Source organism: Perca fluviatilis, chromosome 8, assembly GCF_010015445.1.
Source record: "Perca fluviatilis chromosome 8, GENO_Pfluv_1.0, whole genome shotgun sequence".
Taxonomy (NCBI): Eukaryota; Metazoa; Chordata; class Actinopteri; order Perciformes; family Percidae; genus Perca; species Perca fluviatilis.
In genome coordinates this window covers 30,526,912-30,542,604 of record NC_053119.1, presented here as the reverse complement: position 1 = coordinate 30,542,604, position 15,693 = coordinate 30,526,912, and the positions used below count along the sequence as shown (strand labels likewise).

The following is a 15,693-nucleotide window of genomic DNA, read 5'->3' as shown; positions in this document are numbered from 1 at the left end:
CACTTTAACTGTTTGGTGTGGCCTTGTTGTAACTGGTGTTCTCCTCTGTCAGGTTTAGCAGTAGGTTCTATTAGAGAGTCTGTTGCAGGTTACTTCTTTAGTGTGACGGGGAAAGTGGTTGTAGCTATATGCTCGGGATCACATCCATGGTGTTCTGAGGGTGACTGCATAGCAGGGGCCTCTTCAGACCCATTGGTTTACAGTGACTAAATACCCGCCACCTGTACCTGTCCGAAGACTAGGGACCTAGTTTCTTGTACTAGTTAGTTTAGAAGGAGGAGGCTCCAGTTTGTTTGATTTTTTATATATATTTTGGGCCATTTGGTTTTGGGAGGATTTGTTTGCTTCACATTGAGTATTAACTTTGTTTCATTTGTTTGTTATGTCTAATATTGTTGAAAATTTCATTCAGGGTCCATCTGATGGGTTGCTGGAACAATGTAACAAGGAGCAGCTTAAGAAGATTGCTCAGCATTACTCTATTGATGTTGACCCCAAGTCCACAAAGGAGGCCCTGAAGTGTGTCATTATAGCCGATTTGATGGAAGAGGGAGTACTGGGGGACGAGGGCGGTAAGAATGGTGTGACTACTTCCACCATTGCTCTGACATTTTAACAACAAAAACTATTATTGGTTTTGAAAATGGAACATGAACAAGAATTGGAGAAAATCAAGTTCAGAAGGGAACAACTGAAATTTGATTTGGAAGTTCAAAAATTGACATTGCTAAAAGAGGGCAAAATTTCTGCATCAGCTTTAAATTTGGAATCTCCTCGTTCATGTTTTGATGTTGCAAGCAATTTGAGGTGTGAATGTGAATGTGATATAGAGATTTTCTTCAGTTTGTTTGAGCGAATTGCAGATTCGAGAGACTGGCAGGATGAGGAGCGAACTGTGTTGTTACAGTGTGTTTTTACTGGTAAGGCACAGCAGGCTTACTCAGCTTTGTCTTCTGAATGTAAATGGACTGTTTTTATATAGCGCTTTTCTAGTCTTAACGACTACTCAAAGCGCTTTAACATAGTACAGGAACCATTCACCATTCACACACATTCATACACTGTGACCGAGGCTGCCGTACAAGGTGCCACCTGCTCATCAGATAAACATTCACACACATTTACACTTCGATGGCGCAGCATCGGGGGCAACTCTGGGTTCAGTGTCTTGCCCAAGGACACTTCGGCATGGAACTGCAAGGCCAGGGATCGAACCACCAAACTTCCGATTGGCAGGCGACATCTCTACCACCTAGTCACAGCCGCCTGAAGCCTGTAAAAAGTACAAAACGGTGAAAGCAGCGGTCTTAAAGGCATAGGAGCTTGTTCCTGAGGCATATCGACAACACTTCAGGGGCAGCTAACAGACTTGTGAACAAACACTTGTTGAGTTTTCCAGGGATTTGAAATTGCATTTCAGTCGTTGGTGCTCTTCTTCTTCTTCAAGATTTGATGAGTTATGTGATTTTGTGGTTCTAGAGCAGTTTAAACAGTCTGTGCCTGACTATGTTGCGACCTATGTTAATGAACACAAGGTCAAGTGTCCGAGTGAGGCTGCAGTGCTGGCCGATGAATATGTGTTGACACACAGGCGTTTCTTTGGTGAGTGGGGCAACAATGAACACTTTCCAAGGGCAGAGTTTATGTCACCAACATTGGAACACCATTCTAGGGGAAAAAGTGACCAGACTGTGTGTAATTATTGCCATCAATAGGTCATTGGAAGAAAGAGTGTCCTCTGCTACAAGAGAAGAGTAAGATGTACACTGTTAAGTCGGTTGGTTTGGCTGCCCCTGTTCGGAGTCTTACACCTGGTGTTGGGGCAGGATTGATGGCTCCATTTCAGATGCAGGTTAAGCCAGTATATACTTCGGAGATTGATTTGTGTTACGCTACATTTGTCTCTGAAGGCTTTGTAAAGCTGCTTGGTAGTGATGAGGAAGTTCCAATAAAGATTTTGAGGGACTCAGGAGCTTCGCAAAGCTTTGTGAGGAGAAAGATTTTGCCCTTTTCTCCTGTATCAGACACAGGTAGCAGTGTTCCTGTTCGGGGTTGGGCCTGCGGACTATGTTTGTGTCTGTGCACAAAGTGCATCTGTCTTGTGGATTGGTACAAGGGGAGGTAGATGTGGGTGTTTGTGCAGAACTACCAGTTGAAGGGATTGATGTTATTTTGGGAAATGACCTGGTAGGGGGTCGTATGTGGCCTGATGATGTAGGACCAAACTGTGTACCCCTACAGCCAATACAAATGCATTTGTCTGCTTTAGTTTCAGGAACGCCAGAGGTCCCTGAACTAGGGAGGGCAGTGTGTGCAGTCTCGTCTTCCGAGATGCAAGCGACCGGTAAGCCAGGAAGGAGAAAGAGAAGGAAAAAAAAGGGAAAGAATGCACCGTATTAGGGACAATGTGGTGGCAGATGCCCTGTCACGTGCACCATTGTTATGTGTGTCAGGACTGCCTATCATTTTCTTGTTTCATGAAATGTTCCAGTGCTTCCTTGGATTTATGGCCACTGTTTTTTTGGATAGTGTACTTGATTGGATGGGTTTTAGAGATAATGTTGATGTGGTCTGGTGTTTAATATAAAATGTGTTTATTATATATATATATATATATTTTTTTTTTTTTCAAGGTCATGGTGGGACCTTGTTCTTGAGGAGGGGGGTGTGACGGCTCCTAGGCCTATTAAGTCCCTTTGGTTGTTGGGATCTGGGGATTGGCTAATGAGGACTGATTGACACCAGGTTCACCTGATTGCTCACCTGTCTATAAGTAGGAGTGTTTGGGCAGTCATTCTCTCTCCCTCCTCAAGGCTGCTTGGTTTGTTTGGATTTTGGGTTTAGTTATATTTGCGTTCTAGCTTTGATACATTTACAGACAATCATACATTTCACACATTACTGATTTACTGATTTCACGTTTATCTTTGTTACTTTAATAAATTTGGTTTAACTGAACAAACATGTGTGTCTCCCCCTTTTTTTGTCATGCCTTTGAGCCAGGTCGTGACATGTTGTCAGTATTTACTCTAGTTCTATGTTCAAGGTGCGGCGCAGGTGCCTTTTGTTTTGCTAGAGGAGTTTTTTGTTTTAGGTCAGCGGTAGCTGCGGGCAAAATGTTTTTTTGACCGTAAAAAGTAATGTCAAGTTTGTAACGAATAATTAATGAAACAAGGTCGAAAAGTTGGAACAGCAAGTTGGACGTTTTCAATGTGGATTTCTGTCTGAGAGAAGCTCAGGGAAATGTTTTGGATGAAAACAGAGCACTTTGGCTGTACAGGAAAGTTTGCTAATAAATTCACAAAACGCAATGCGGTGATGCCCATTCTGTGAGTACCTGTCTGCAAACTTAAGTAAAGGATTGAAAATAAAGAATGAGTCAAGACTAATTGCTTACCGCTACAAAAGTGATTTAATTTTGCCACTACATCCCCAAAGGATTAATTGCCGATTGGAACGATTCTATTGGAACGCAGGAACACTCCGATGTGTTATCCACCTTATAATTAAAGTGGATGGACTAAAGAAATCCTCTCCTTGTTTGAACCTTCATGTAGAAATAACTCTTCTCTCGGGGGAGGTGCTTGGAAAATTCACATACAATACATGTTACTAACTACTAAAGAATAAGTAGTCTGCACATTAAAGCTGCCAGTTTACAGCTCACGACTGGACCAGACGGGTATCCTAACTTCTCTGTGCTTCTGTCAGCTTTGTTTAGCTCCGTGCTGCCTTCATGGAACGGGACGTCAGAGCATCGTCTTAAATGAGCTCTGTAGCTACATTGAAGAAAAAAAGCAATCGCTGTGGCGTCCTGTTGTTTTCTGTAACCCCATGTAGCACAAGTAGACTTTATATTTAACCGTAACACTTTTTCGTCAGATGGTTTATTAAACACAACGTTTCCTACTGTACCTGAAAGCAGCTTCAATTCACGGGAGAAGAGAGAAAGAAGCGTCGCGAGATAACTGTGCTTTGTTGTTGTTTGGCAAACAGTCAGCTGTATAAACTCCGGCCAGTGAGGGCTTATATTGGTGTTAAAACTTCTTATGGGCGATAGAGGAGTGATGTCACTGTTTACTGTACGGGACTCTCACACCTCCACAAAACACAGCCATGTGGGGGCGTTTTCTCCAAACGTTTTTTCTGCTATTTACTCATAAGACAGGCGATAGCAAACATAGCTAGACTCTTCTAAGTATTAAAACGTCTCTCACTAACTTTCAAAGGTTGTAAACTTATTTCCATTGGCGTAGGTGTCGTTCTTCAAGTCGTTTGTCATCACCAAAATACTTGCGTGCGTGCGTGTGTGTGCGTGCGTGCGTGCTTGCGTGTTGCGTGCGTGCGTGCTTGCGTGTGTGTGTGTGTGATCCTTTGATAAGTCCAGCTTGTTTTCCGTTGGAACAGTTCGATTTTAGATTTTAATGAAAACTAGATTTGAATGTTAAATTGCTAGCTGTTTCTGATTGGCTACTGTTAGTGTTTGTAATAATAATAATAATAATAATAATAATAATAATAATAATAATAATAATAATAATAATAATACATTTTATTTAAAGCTCATTTCATGACACCCAAGGTAACATCACAAAACAAAAGGACATTCAAATTATAGTCATCTTCTAAAGGTGCTGAGGTTCACACCATGCAGCAGGCCTTTTGATAATACCTAATTATAGTTTGAATGTTACATATCTAGTCGTTCTGATTGCTGCTGTTATTTAATTTGAATGTCAAATGGTTGCATTTTTCTTTAAAACCTGTAAATATATATAATTTCTATTCACATGGCTTTTTGATACCTGGGAAACTAATACATGTGTTGTTTGTCATTCAATGATTTGATTTTTTGATTATTTTGATAACAATAGTAACAACAATAATAGGCCTATATTGGGGCATAATCATTAATATTCGGGATTTAGCCTACATAATATTTGATGGGGCGGTAGGGACCTGGATAATGGATAGGGGCGCTGGCACAAAAAGGTTGAGAACCACTGGTCTAACACATTGTAATGACGACAATGGCAGACTCGCAAAATGACGAGGAGGATGACGCAGTTACCGACTTCGACACCAAGAGGGCAGTCTTGCCTACACAAAAAGGCTGTGAGGAGAAACTGCATCAGTATATAAATGCAAGGAGAGCAAAGTTAAGACAGTTAACTGGAAAGTCCAACCAAATTGAATGTCTCATGGAGAGTGATGAGAATTTGACACATATTGAACAAAAGGAGAGCTCTACAAAAAACTGAACTTAACAAGACAGTAAAACTTTATCTGAAAGAAGAAGAACATGAGGCCGACCAAACATACTGGTTTGAGCCCAAGGTATCAAACTGCAAAGATTTCATGAGTAGAACCGAAATGTGGATTGAAGAAACAAAGCTTCATAAAGAGTTGAGAGCCACATGTAACAAAAATGTAACATCTATGGATAGTGTCTCCAATGTGTCTGCAAAACAAAGATCTGATAGGTCATCCGGTCGTTCTAGCAGCCAGTCGTTTGTATCATCTGCCACTTCAGCACGTCTGAGAGAGGAGGCCAATAGAACAACTCTTGTTGCAAAGGCAGCAGCGTTAAAGGAAAAGCAGGCACTGGCACTGAAAGAAGCCCAGTTAGCGGCCGACAAAGAACAGCTGGAAATTGAAACAGAGTTGGCAGCTTCTAATGCAAGAATTAAAGTTTATGCAGAATTTGAATCACCTCAACAACAGGTTAGCCTTGCTGCAAAGTCAAACACTGATGTGCAGTGCACATGGAGATTGTGCACACTTTGGACACTGACTCGTGTCTAAGTGCAATCCGGCGGTTTGTGTGCAGAAGAGTGTCAATCATTCGTTCAGATAATGGCACTAATTTTGTCGCAGCAGAACGAGAACTCCGTGATGCCATTCAGCATTGGAATCAGGCAAAAATACAGGACAGACTTCGTTAAAGAGGAGTAGAATGGATCTTTAACCCTCCTGCAGGTTCTCATTTTGGGGGGATTTGGGAAAGATTCTAAAATCTGTGCTAAAGGAACAGGTTGTGGATGATGAATCATCTAATGGGAAAAATTACATTTAAGCCTAATTCCTTATATTTTTATGTTTTATTTGTACTTTAATTCTCTCACAAATGCTTAAAGAGTTTATCTCATTTCCCACATGCAGATTTTGATTCTAATTTTGTGAGACATCCAGTCTGGAACATAATGTGAGCACTGTTAGCCTGAACCGATAAAGGTACAAGGTCACCCTAAAACTATCTCTAGTTTTCCCATGCCAGTTAAGATGTAACTGGGGGGGTGAAAGTCGTAGAGGGAGGAGGAGGTGAGATGGCTCCGAGATGTCTCTTGTATTTCTTGATTGTCTTCATGTGTATCAGATTGCCTGAAAAAATTGTAGCGTCATAATAATCCAAGTGCGTGTGTGCTGTCACTCTGAAGATGCATATAAGCCTGGTGTTCTGTTCACTCATTTGAGAAACTGACTCCACACTGGGCCACTGTGCCTTTTGTAAAATCATCTTGCTCCTATTTGCAAATATATCTTTAATAAAATACAAAAACCCAACTTGGTTGAAGTCTTATTTGTTTCACTTTACTAAACTTTGAAAACCTCTACCCCTGCTGCAAAGGAAACTTCCACTACAATCACTTCAAACTTTGTGTGTGAAGTCAAAGCTATAATGAATGACAGGCCAATCACAAAATCATCTGACGATGTGAACGATCTTGAAGCTTTGACCCCTAATCGCATCTTACTGTTGAAAAGGCAGCCTTTGCTTCCACCAGGACTGTTCGAAAAAGAAGATCTGTACTCACGCCGCAGGAGGAAACAGGTACAGTACCTGGCAAACTTGTTCTGGAGACGTTGGGTACGTGAGTATCTGCCCCTTCTGCGAGAGTGCCAAAAATGGACTCAAGTGAGCCAAAATCTCACTCCTGGAGATGTGGTAATGATTGTAGATGATTATGCCCCAAGAAACTTTTAGGTAAAGTCATTCAAACTATGCCAGATGCGAAGGGACTTGTTCGCATGGGGTTGGTCAAAACAAAATCAAACACTCTAGAAAGACCTATTGAAAAACTCTGTCTTGTTTGTGAAACCGACTCTTAAAGAGACACTAATGACTCTTACTAAAGTGTAAAACACAAAACAATAACGGAGGTGATTGAAAATATACAATGTATAGTTATGGATGTCTTTGGCCTTTTGTATTATTGTTTGAGTAATTGGTCGCCTTATTGTCTCCCAATTAGGGGCCGGAAAATGTAAGAGCCAAAGCTAACTAATGGTCATTTTGAGTTTTGTATTTACTAATGTTTAAGTTTCTATATTATTATAGTTATTTGATGTTGACGTACATTGTATTCAACTATGAGCATTGTTACAGATCTAATTTACTCTAGTTCTATGTTCAAGCTGCGGCGCAGGTGCCTTTTGTTTTGCTAGAGAAGGAGTTTTTTGTTTTGGGTCAGCGGTAGCTGCGGGGCAAAATGTTTTTTTGACCGTAAAAAGTAAGGTAAAGTTTGTAACGAATAATTAATGTAACAAGGTCGGAAAGTTGGAACAGCAAGTTAAACGTTTTCAATGTGGATTTCTGTCTGAGAGAAGCTCAGGGAAATGTTTTGCGGTGATGCCCATTCTGTGAGTACCTGTCTGCAAACTTAACTAAAGGATTGAAAATAAAGAACTAGTCTAATTGCCTACCGCTGACAGAATTGATTTAATTTTGCCACTATACATGGTATTGGAAGGGGATTTAATTCTTGCATGTTTTGTTTTGCATGATCAACCCCCCCCCCCTCCCCTCTTGCTTTAGCTTGTTTAAAAGGTCCCATGGCATGAAAATTTCACTTTATGAGGTTTTTTAACATTAGTAAGCGTTCCCCCAGCCTGCCTATGGTCCCCCAGCGGCTAGAAATGGTGACAGGTGTAAACCGAGCCCTGGGTATCCTGCTCTGCCTTTGAGAAAATAAAAGCTCAGATGGCCCAATCTGGAATCATCCTTATGGAGGTCATAAGGAGCAAGGTTACTCCCCCTTTCTCTGCTTTGCCCGCCCTGAGAATTTAGCCCACCCATGAGAGAGAGACATCATGGCTTTCAAACGAGCAAAGTGGCAGTTGGTCAAGGCCAAATTTCAGGAACAGGAGTCTTCTTCTTCGCCCAGAAAAAGAAAAAGGATATTGAAAAGAGCAAGAGACTGGCTTTTTTAAGCGTGAAGGCTAATGTAGCTGTAATACGTACTTTGAACTGCGTGGCACGAGAGAGTTGATTGCAATATATGATCTCAACGATAGATAGGAGAAATTCCTACACATTGGACCTTTAAACAATGTGGCCTCATTTTGTTCCCAATACTTGACATGTCGCACATGCGTTACTACAGAGAATGGGAACAATAAATACTGCCTATGTTCTCTCTGCAACGCCAGTTTATTAGCGTACATTGGTTAATCTCAAACATTTCTTTTGTGGCTAACAATGCTCTAATAAATTACGATTACAGAGTGTGACTTGTCAAGTATTGGGGAAAAAATGAGGCCACATTGTTCATACCAGCTAAAGCCTGATTCATTCTGTACAAAACCTTTCAAGGTTGTTCAGCATTTGGAGTCTCTTTCTTCAGCTGTGCAGTCCAAAGTCAGAAATCTTGGTGTTATATTTGTACGTATTTGATCATAATATGTATTTTGATCAACATATCAAATCACTGACCCGTACATGTATCTTTCAATTGAGAAACATTGCCAAACTTAGAGTTGTTGTTTCACAATCTGTGCTTGAGATGATCATTCATGGTTTTATATCATCTCGGCTTGATTACTGCAACTCCATTTTCACCTGCCTCAGCAAGTCATCCCATGACTGTCTACAACTGGTCTAGAATGCTGCTGCAAGGCTGTTGACCAGGTCCAGCAGGATGTCACACATCACTATCATTTTATTCAGCTTACATTGGCTTCCTATCAAGTTCAGGATCCAATTTAAAGTTCTTGTTCTGACAGATAAAGCCTTGCATGGTCAGGCACCTGTTTATACCTCTGACCTGCTCCATCTATACATTACTAACAGGTTCCTTAGGTCTTCTAACCAGGGGATGGGATTACTGGTGGTCCCACGCAGTCGTTTAAAAACTAAAGGGGACCATTCCTTTGAAGTGGTGGCTCCGACTCTGTGGAACGCCCTTCAGATTGTCTTATGTTAGTGCCTCCACGTGGCTACTCATAAGCACTTTGCATTTTGACTGGTAACTCTTTAACCGTGAAAAGAAGATTACTTTTTTTGTTGGAATTCCATGGATCAAAAACTACAGGCCATTTTCAAATGACTAGGCACACAGGTTCCCTGAAATATACAGTATATATAAGTTACTAATAGCACCACAATGTGAACAGTTATACAGCGGATTTTCATCCAATTTATGAACTTTGGGGCACGGAAGAAAGAATTTTTTTGTTTGTTGACCGCCTGTGTCAAGCATAATGGCATCTACCTGTATAGGTCACTCCCATTTGCATCTCAACAAATATCACACATTTTTCAATTCAGCTCCTCCCGCAAGGCGCGCAATTGCCTAGTGACAAATCTGCACCTGAGTAGCAGCATGCCAGCTAATTGTGTAGCAGGTAAAGGACAGCAAGCGAGTAAAGGAGTATCAGCACATTCTTTGAATGCAAAATGGTTAGTGGGTTGCAAACGCACTTTCACAAATCATTTTATGAAATTATAGTTTTGTTTGTTGCATATAACCACTGCAGTGTTCCTTACCATTCTCCTTCTGAACCTCCCCATGTGAGTGCTGGACTGGCGCTGGGCATAATGCATCTTGCAGTAGAACTTTGCTAAAAAGGAAGAACACAAAAATTCCAAATCCACATAGATCCAGTACAATACAAATCACCTTAAAATGACACATTGACACAAAACAACATACATCATGTAAACCTCTGGAAAAAAAACAAAGGTCTAAAACAAGGCTAAGAAGGACAATATGTCAGGTGTCTAGGGTTTCATTGGAGAAAGTGATATACTTTATTAACAGAACAAAAATACTCCACTTATATATATTTTTACTTTCACTCCCAGGTGGGGTGAAACCATTCATAGTGAGTCAAACTTACCTTCCTGCGAGTCGAAGATGTGCCCTCCCAGACGGAGTGTGCTGTTACAGATGTCACAGCGGAAACACTCCCGGTGGAAGAAATAGCCTTCAGCGCTCAGTCTCTCCATCACATACACCCGCTTGTTGCAGAAGTGACAAATGTCACTGCCACCGAGACCGGGAGGGAGGTCCTTACGAACCACACACTGAGAGGAAAAAGACCCAGAGAAGGTTAGAGATATGTTACATTCTGCCATTGAGATGTTTTTTTTTTTTTTAACAGTTGTTGATTATTTCAGAGATGCCTGCAAAAAAAGTACACAAAACAAATTATTCACATAGCAGCAGCGGGTAGATAGTAAACTGTTAAAAGCAGTTGCACCTATCCTAGACATAAATGCCATAAAATTAACCAGGCTAGCTAGCTCGCGCTTGGCTGGAAAGTTTGATAAGAGCGACGAGGAAGATGTCAAATAGTGTAACTCCTGCCCTTAAGGAAACATTCCCAGTTAACATGTAATAACATAAAACTTGACACCAAGTGTGACATGAGCCTCATTAGCATCGCATTATTATCGCTGCATGGAATGATCCATAACTCCCACCAGTGAAAGGGATTAATAGATCAAATATCCGACCGACAGCTAACTGGCAGCAAGCACGTCAAATGGAACCTAATCTAACATCTGTACTCTTAATAGTCCACAGACCTCACTGCCAAAACTGTTTATTGTATCAGGATATTAAAACAATGAATGATCTTTTTTTATTATAAAGATTATTTTTTTGGGCTTTTCCGCCTTTACTTTAACAGGACAGCTAGGTGAGAAAGGGGAGAGAGAGGAGAAAGACATGCAGGAAATCGTCACAGGTCGGATTTGAACCCTGGACCTCTGAGTCGAGGCATAAACCTCTCATATGTGCGCCTGCTCTACCCACTGAGCCAACCCGGCCACAAACAATTAATGATCTTTGCTTGCTCGAGGCCCAGCTCAGTGTTGAGTCTTAAAGTAATAGTTCAATATTTTGGAAAATGGCTTCTTTTTTTTGCTTTCTTGCCGAGAGTTAGATAAGATCAATACCACCCTCATATATGCAAGTGGTATCAAGCTTCTTATCCAACTCTCTGCAAGAAAGCCAAAATAAGATTGACTTGAAAGCAAATAAATGTATTTTCCAAAAAGTCCCAAGTCAACTTCAAAAGTCTGAATGTAGAATTAACAATTACCAAATTTCAAGGCAACTCTCAAGTGAAGTGTAGAAAATTACTTCATGCCAAGTCAGAAAATACAGAAACAATTTGAAATGTGAAATAAAGCTCAACATCTCAAACTAGAGCCTGAAAAGGCAGATTATCTGTTGTCAAAGCTGGGAGCAGCATGGAAACAGGGACATTTTCTTTTTAGATCTTCTTCCTTTGCTGATCTTTACATGCAATTTTCCAAAACTACATGTTACATAAATAGGGTTAGAAATCAACCAAATGGGAGAACATAAAGTGTCATTATTTGCTGAGGATTTATTAATTTAGGTTTCCGACCCCTCTAGATCAGTCCCCGCAATAACTTCCCTTTTAAATAAATTCGGGCAAATATCAGGGTATAAAGTCAATGTTAGTAAAAGTATGTTGTTCCCAATTAAGGTTCCATACGGACAACTTCTTGAAAGCTTGCCCTTTAAAGTTTCGACCCAGTTGAATTTGGAACTATTATGATTTTCTGTATTCTATGTCAAATAATTTTATAATGTCAGATTTTCATGTTAAACGTGGCCAAAACTACATTAAATAACGAGGTAAACCGTGAGCTAAAATGTTTTCAACTGTTCTGAACGCATTTTTTCTACCCTCGGCTAAGTGTTCTGCAACTCCAAGCAGGCCTTCTCCGGCCTTCTATGATTGTTCATCTGTTCTAGGAAGGACCTAACGCAGTGTTTTTTTGAGCTACTGTGGTGTTAACATTCTCCAATGTAGCTGCATGCTAACGGCAGTAAAAGATGTAATCTTGGCTGCCGATGTTAAATTCTCCCCAATTCCATGTCACATTACTCCTGAAACATTTCAGCTTATGTAGTATTTGGTTTAAAAGCCTTTATCTGCAATTTTTGACTGTAGAACATTCTGCTATATACTACTACTAACCACAGTAGCTGCGTGCTAACGCCAGATAGCTGTAATCTTGGCGGCCAATGTTGGTCATTTCTCCCCAATTTCACGTTCATATCACTGCCGAAATATGTCCGGTTGTGTAGTATTTGGTTTAGATGCCTTTATCTGCGATTTTTGACAGTAGAAAGTGCTGCTCCATTCCATTACAATCTAACGTTAGCCTACTGCTAAATATTTAGTAGCTGCATGCTAAACGCCAGATAGCTGTAATCTTGGTGGCCAGTGTTGGTCATTTCTCCCCAATTTCGGGTCACATTACTGCCAGAACATGTCCGGTTGTGTAGTATTTGGTTTAGAATCCTTTATTGGTGATATTTCACGATACAAAGTCCTGCCATATACTCCGTTGCAGTCATTCTCAGGCTTCAGAGTGAAACAACACAGCAGAGAATCAAGAGACTCACAAACATGAGGTGGACAATCAGAGCAGACAGGGATGCTCTGATTGCAAAATGCTTAATTCTTTCTTTTTAAACTATTACTTATTTCCTTATTATTTTAATCATATTATTTTTTATTTATTACGGTTGGACATGTCATCTGTGTGGACGGATCTTGAATATTGCAATAAATAATGCGTTACTACGTTTTACATGTAACCTCTATTATTGTCCTACTCTGAGGAAACCACGGACATTTGCAAACTATATATATCAGTAGTCAAAGAAGTTCACTGGTAATTTATACTTTGTGTATACTGGAGTTGCGCTATGTGTAAAGCAATCATTTCTGAGTTAATTTGTCTACACATGTTCGTATGAATATGCATGTTTAGTTATTGGGACTGCATTATGTCACTGTATTTGTTGAAAAAGTCAATAAACAGTTAAAAAAAAAGAAATCAACAAAAACACTTCATACGCATCCTAATGATGATGTTGCTATAACATGTAAACTGTACTACACTTCTATTTTTAAAACAACAACAAAAAAGACCATTAACTCTGGTTTAGATTTGTCTCTGCAACATGCACATGCATCTTACCGGTGTGGCATTTGGCCTGTGGTCTGTCTCATACAGGACGGCCAATATCTGAGCTTTAGCATCTATGGCTGATGATACCTTTCCGACTGTACGCTAAGGTTGCCAGGAAAACACAGGGGCAGAAGGATGAAGGAGAAAAAAGAAAGAATTGGAAACCACAGACAGGAGTTAGAAAGAAGATGAAGATGAAAATGCAGAAAAAGCACGATTTACTCTCAATTCATGCATTTAGACTGAGGTATCGACTAGTACCTCTTTAATGTAACTAGCAGCTCCCGTCGGACAACTCTCAGAGCGAACAATTGACTTTTGAGTGATTCCTTTAGGGTTCTCAAGAACGCAGCTCCCATTGCACTACATAAACACCAGAATGAAGATCAGTTGTACAGTGTTACACAGGACATGTGTCATATAAAAAACAGAATGCCAACAATGTTCCTTGTGTTCTTCTTCTACCTCTATGAATTTACGGTTTTTAATCTAACACAACCCTTTCCTAAGAAGGAAATCAGAAGTATGGGATTAATAATTATAAAATATTCTGGACCTGGTTTCACAAAGACGTAGATAGAATTATAGCTGTGAGTCTGTGCCGGACATTTTGATGATAACGAGTAAAGTGACTCGGGCTTTAAAGCAAATTGAACAAATCGGCCAAACGGTGGAATTGCAACTCCCGGGCCGTCACGTGATGCCCTCTGGCATCTCAGTGATGCCCATAGATTTACATGGCGAAAGATACGTCTGTAAATCAGTGGATGCAATTTTTTTGAGAGTCACAACCTCAGCAAAATGACTGATCAGAATTTGATCTATTCTGTACAATAACATTGGGAAAGTCTAGAACCGCACGATTAAATTGTTTAATCCCCATACAAGTTAGTGGAGTGCTAAACTGGAAGTAGTCGGCTCAGCCAGTGGTGGTCGCCGGTGCGCCTGCTCTATGGGCTGTACTATTCGGAAGCGGTGCTATCATCCAGGTAATTTTTGGCTCCATGGTGGCTTCATGGGCCACTGATTAACTCTCATAGGAATGAAGCGGCTCTGCCTTGAATGCTGTATCCATATTATTATAACACATCCTTGCTTATATACTGTGTCATTCTCCGATAAACACTAGATGACAGCAGTTCTCTGGATGTAAACAAAAAGACCCTGACAGCAGACAGGGCAAGCGACAACATCCTGTCTTAAAAGTTTTATTTATAATATTCAGTGAGTGTTTGGAGAAGATGTAGACTATAAGATCCTTCTCTGACTGCATACAAAAATAAAACTTTTTAACTCAGATTTTATGCACATGGTGGTGTGATCTTTATACTGCAACAGGTTTTTATATCTCCTTGCTCACAGTTTTGTGATACATCATAATATATTGAATAGTAACACCTGTATTACCACCTATGCTGTGGCTGTACATAGCTCTACGCTGTGGTGTTTTAAAATTGCATATTCTCATTTCCCCTTCAGAGGTCTTTGCACAGCTCTGAATCTGGAAAGCTCTGAGAGTACGATGCTTTCAATGGAGATCTGCCAGTTATTAGTATTATTGCTATTGATATGCATAAGGAAACTTTTACCTTCATCGGATCACTTTTGGCTAATTTCTTATCATCAAATGTCTTCTGAGTTTTTTGGACATTCTCCTGCTCACTTTCCAGATTATTCTGAGAATTCTTATGCATCCTTTCATAGCTTCCCTTGTGCAGTAAAGAAACTGAATAGGGAGCTAAACTGCTATGTCCATTTTCACAATTAGAATCACAGAGGGGGTAGGAGCTCTCCTGGCTCTCATCAGAGCAAGTCGAAAAAGGGGCAGCATATGTTTGGTTGTTGTATGTGGAGGAATCAACAACAAGAGAAGAAATTTGCTCGTTTTTTGTGAATGAGTCAGTGTAAGATGAAGGAGTAGAGGAGTCTTTCTGTATCTTGTCCTTGTGTCCAGCAGTGTACAGGGGGACAGAAGAGAAACCAGCCTGGGCAGTGGGGTCAGGGACAGGGTGGACTACAGGGTAGACCGTAGCTCTCTTTGAAACAGAGGCAGAAGGAGAAGGAGGAGGATGTGTGGAAAAGGAAGGAAGGGAAGATAGTTCCACCTAAAGAAGAAGAGTCAAACAGAAATTTAAAGACTAGAGTAGAGCAGAAGGATGAGACTGGAGAGGAAATAACTTGATCACAGCTTAGTGAATTTCACACAGACAAGTCAGTAGCTAAGTTTCCATCCACTTGTCAATCGAATTATCTGAAGTTCGGTAAAAAAAACTCATGCGAATAAAGCTGGTGAAAGTGTGTTTCCATCAAACAGCTCTAAAGCAAATAAAAACCTGTGCGTAATGACGTCACATGCTGTTTTGTGATTAAATTGGTGTATCGAATTGATTTGAGACATTTTAAGGGGTTTCCATTCATTTTTGCACTGAATCGCACAACATTCAAGCGAA

General features: G+C 40.4%; 1 protein-coding gene across 1 annotated transcript in view; it reads right to left on the bottom strand.

The window, feature by feature from the left end:
- LOC120563894 (protein-methionine sulfoxide oxidase mical2b-like) overlaps positions 1-15,693 on the bottom strand; it is a 102,290-nt gene that overhangs the window by 41,626 nt on the left and 44,971 nt on the right. Inside the window, exons 15-19 of the mRNA XM_039808392.1 lie at positions 14,833-15,348; positions 13,505-13,606; positions 13,253-13,345; positions 10,120-10,306; positions 9,767-9,840 (exon numbers count right to left, since the gene is read on the bottom strand). Coding sequence (XP_039664326.1) covers positions 9,767-9,840; positions 10,120-10,306; positions 13,253-13,345; positions 13,505-13,606; positions 14,833-15,348 — 972 coding nt within the window. The remainder of the gene's footprint in view (positions 1-9,766; positions 9,841-10,119; positions 10,307-13,252; positions 13,346-13,504; positions 13,607-14,832; positions 15,349-15,693) is intronic.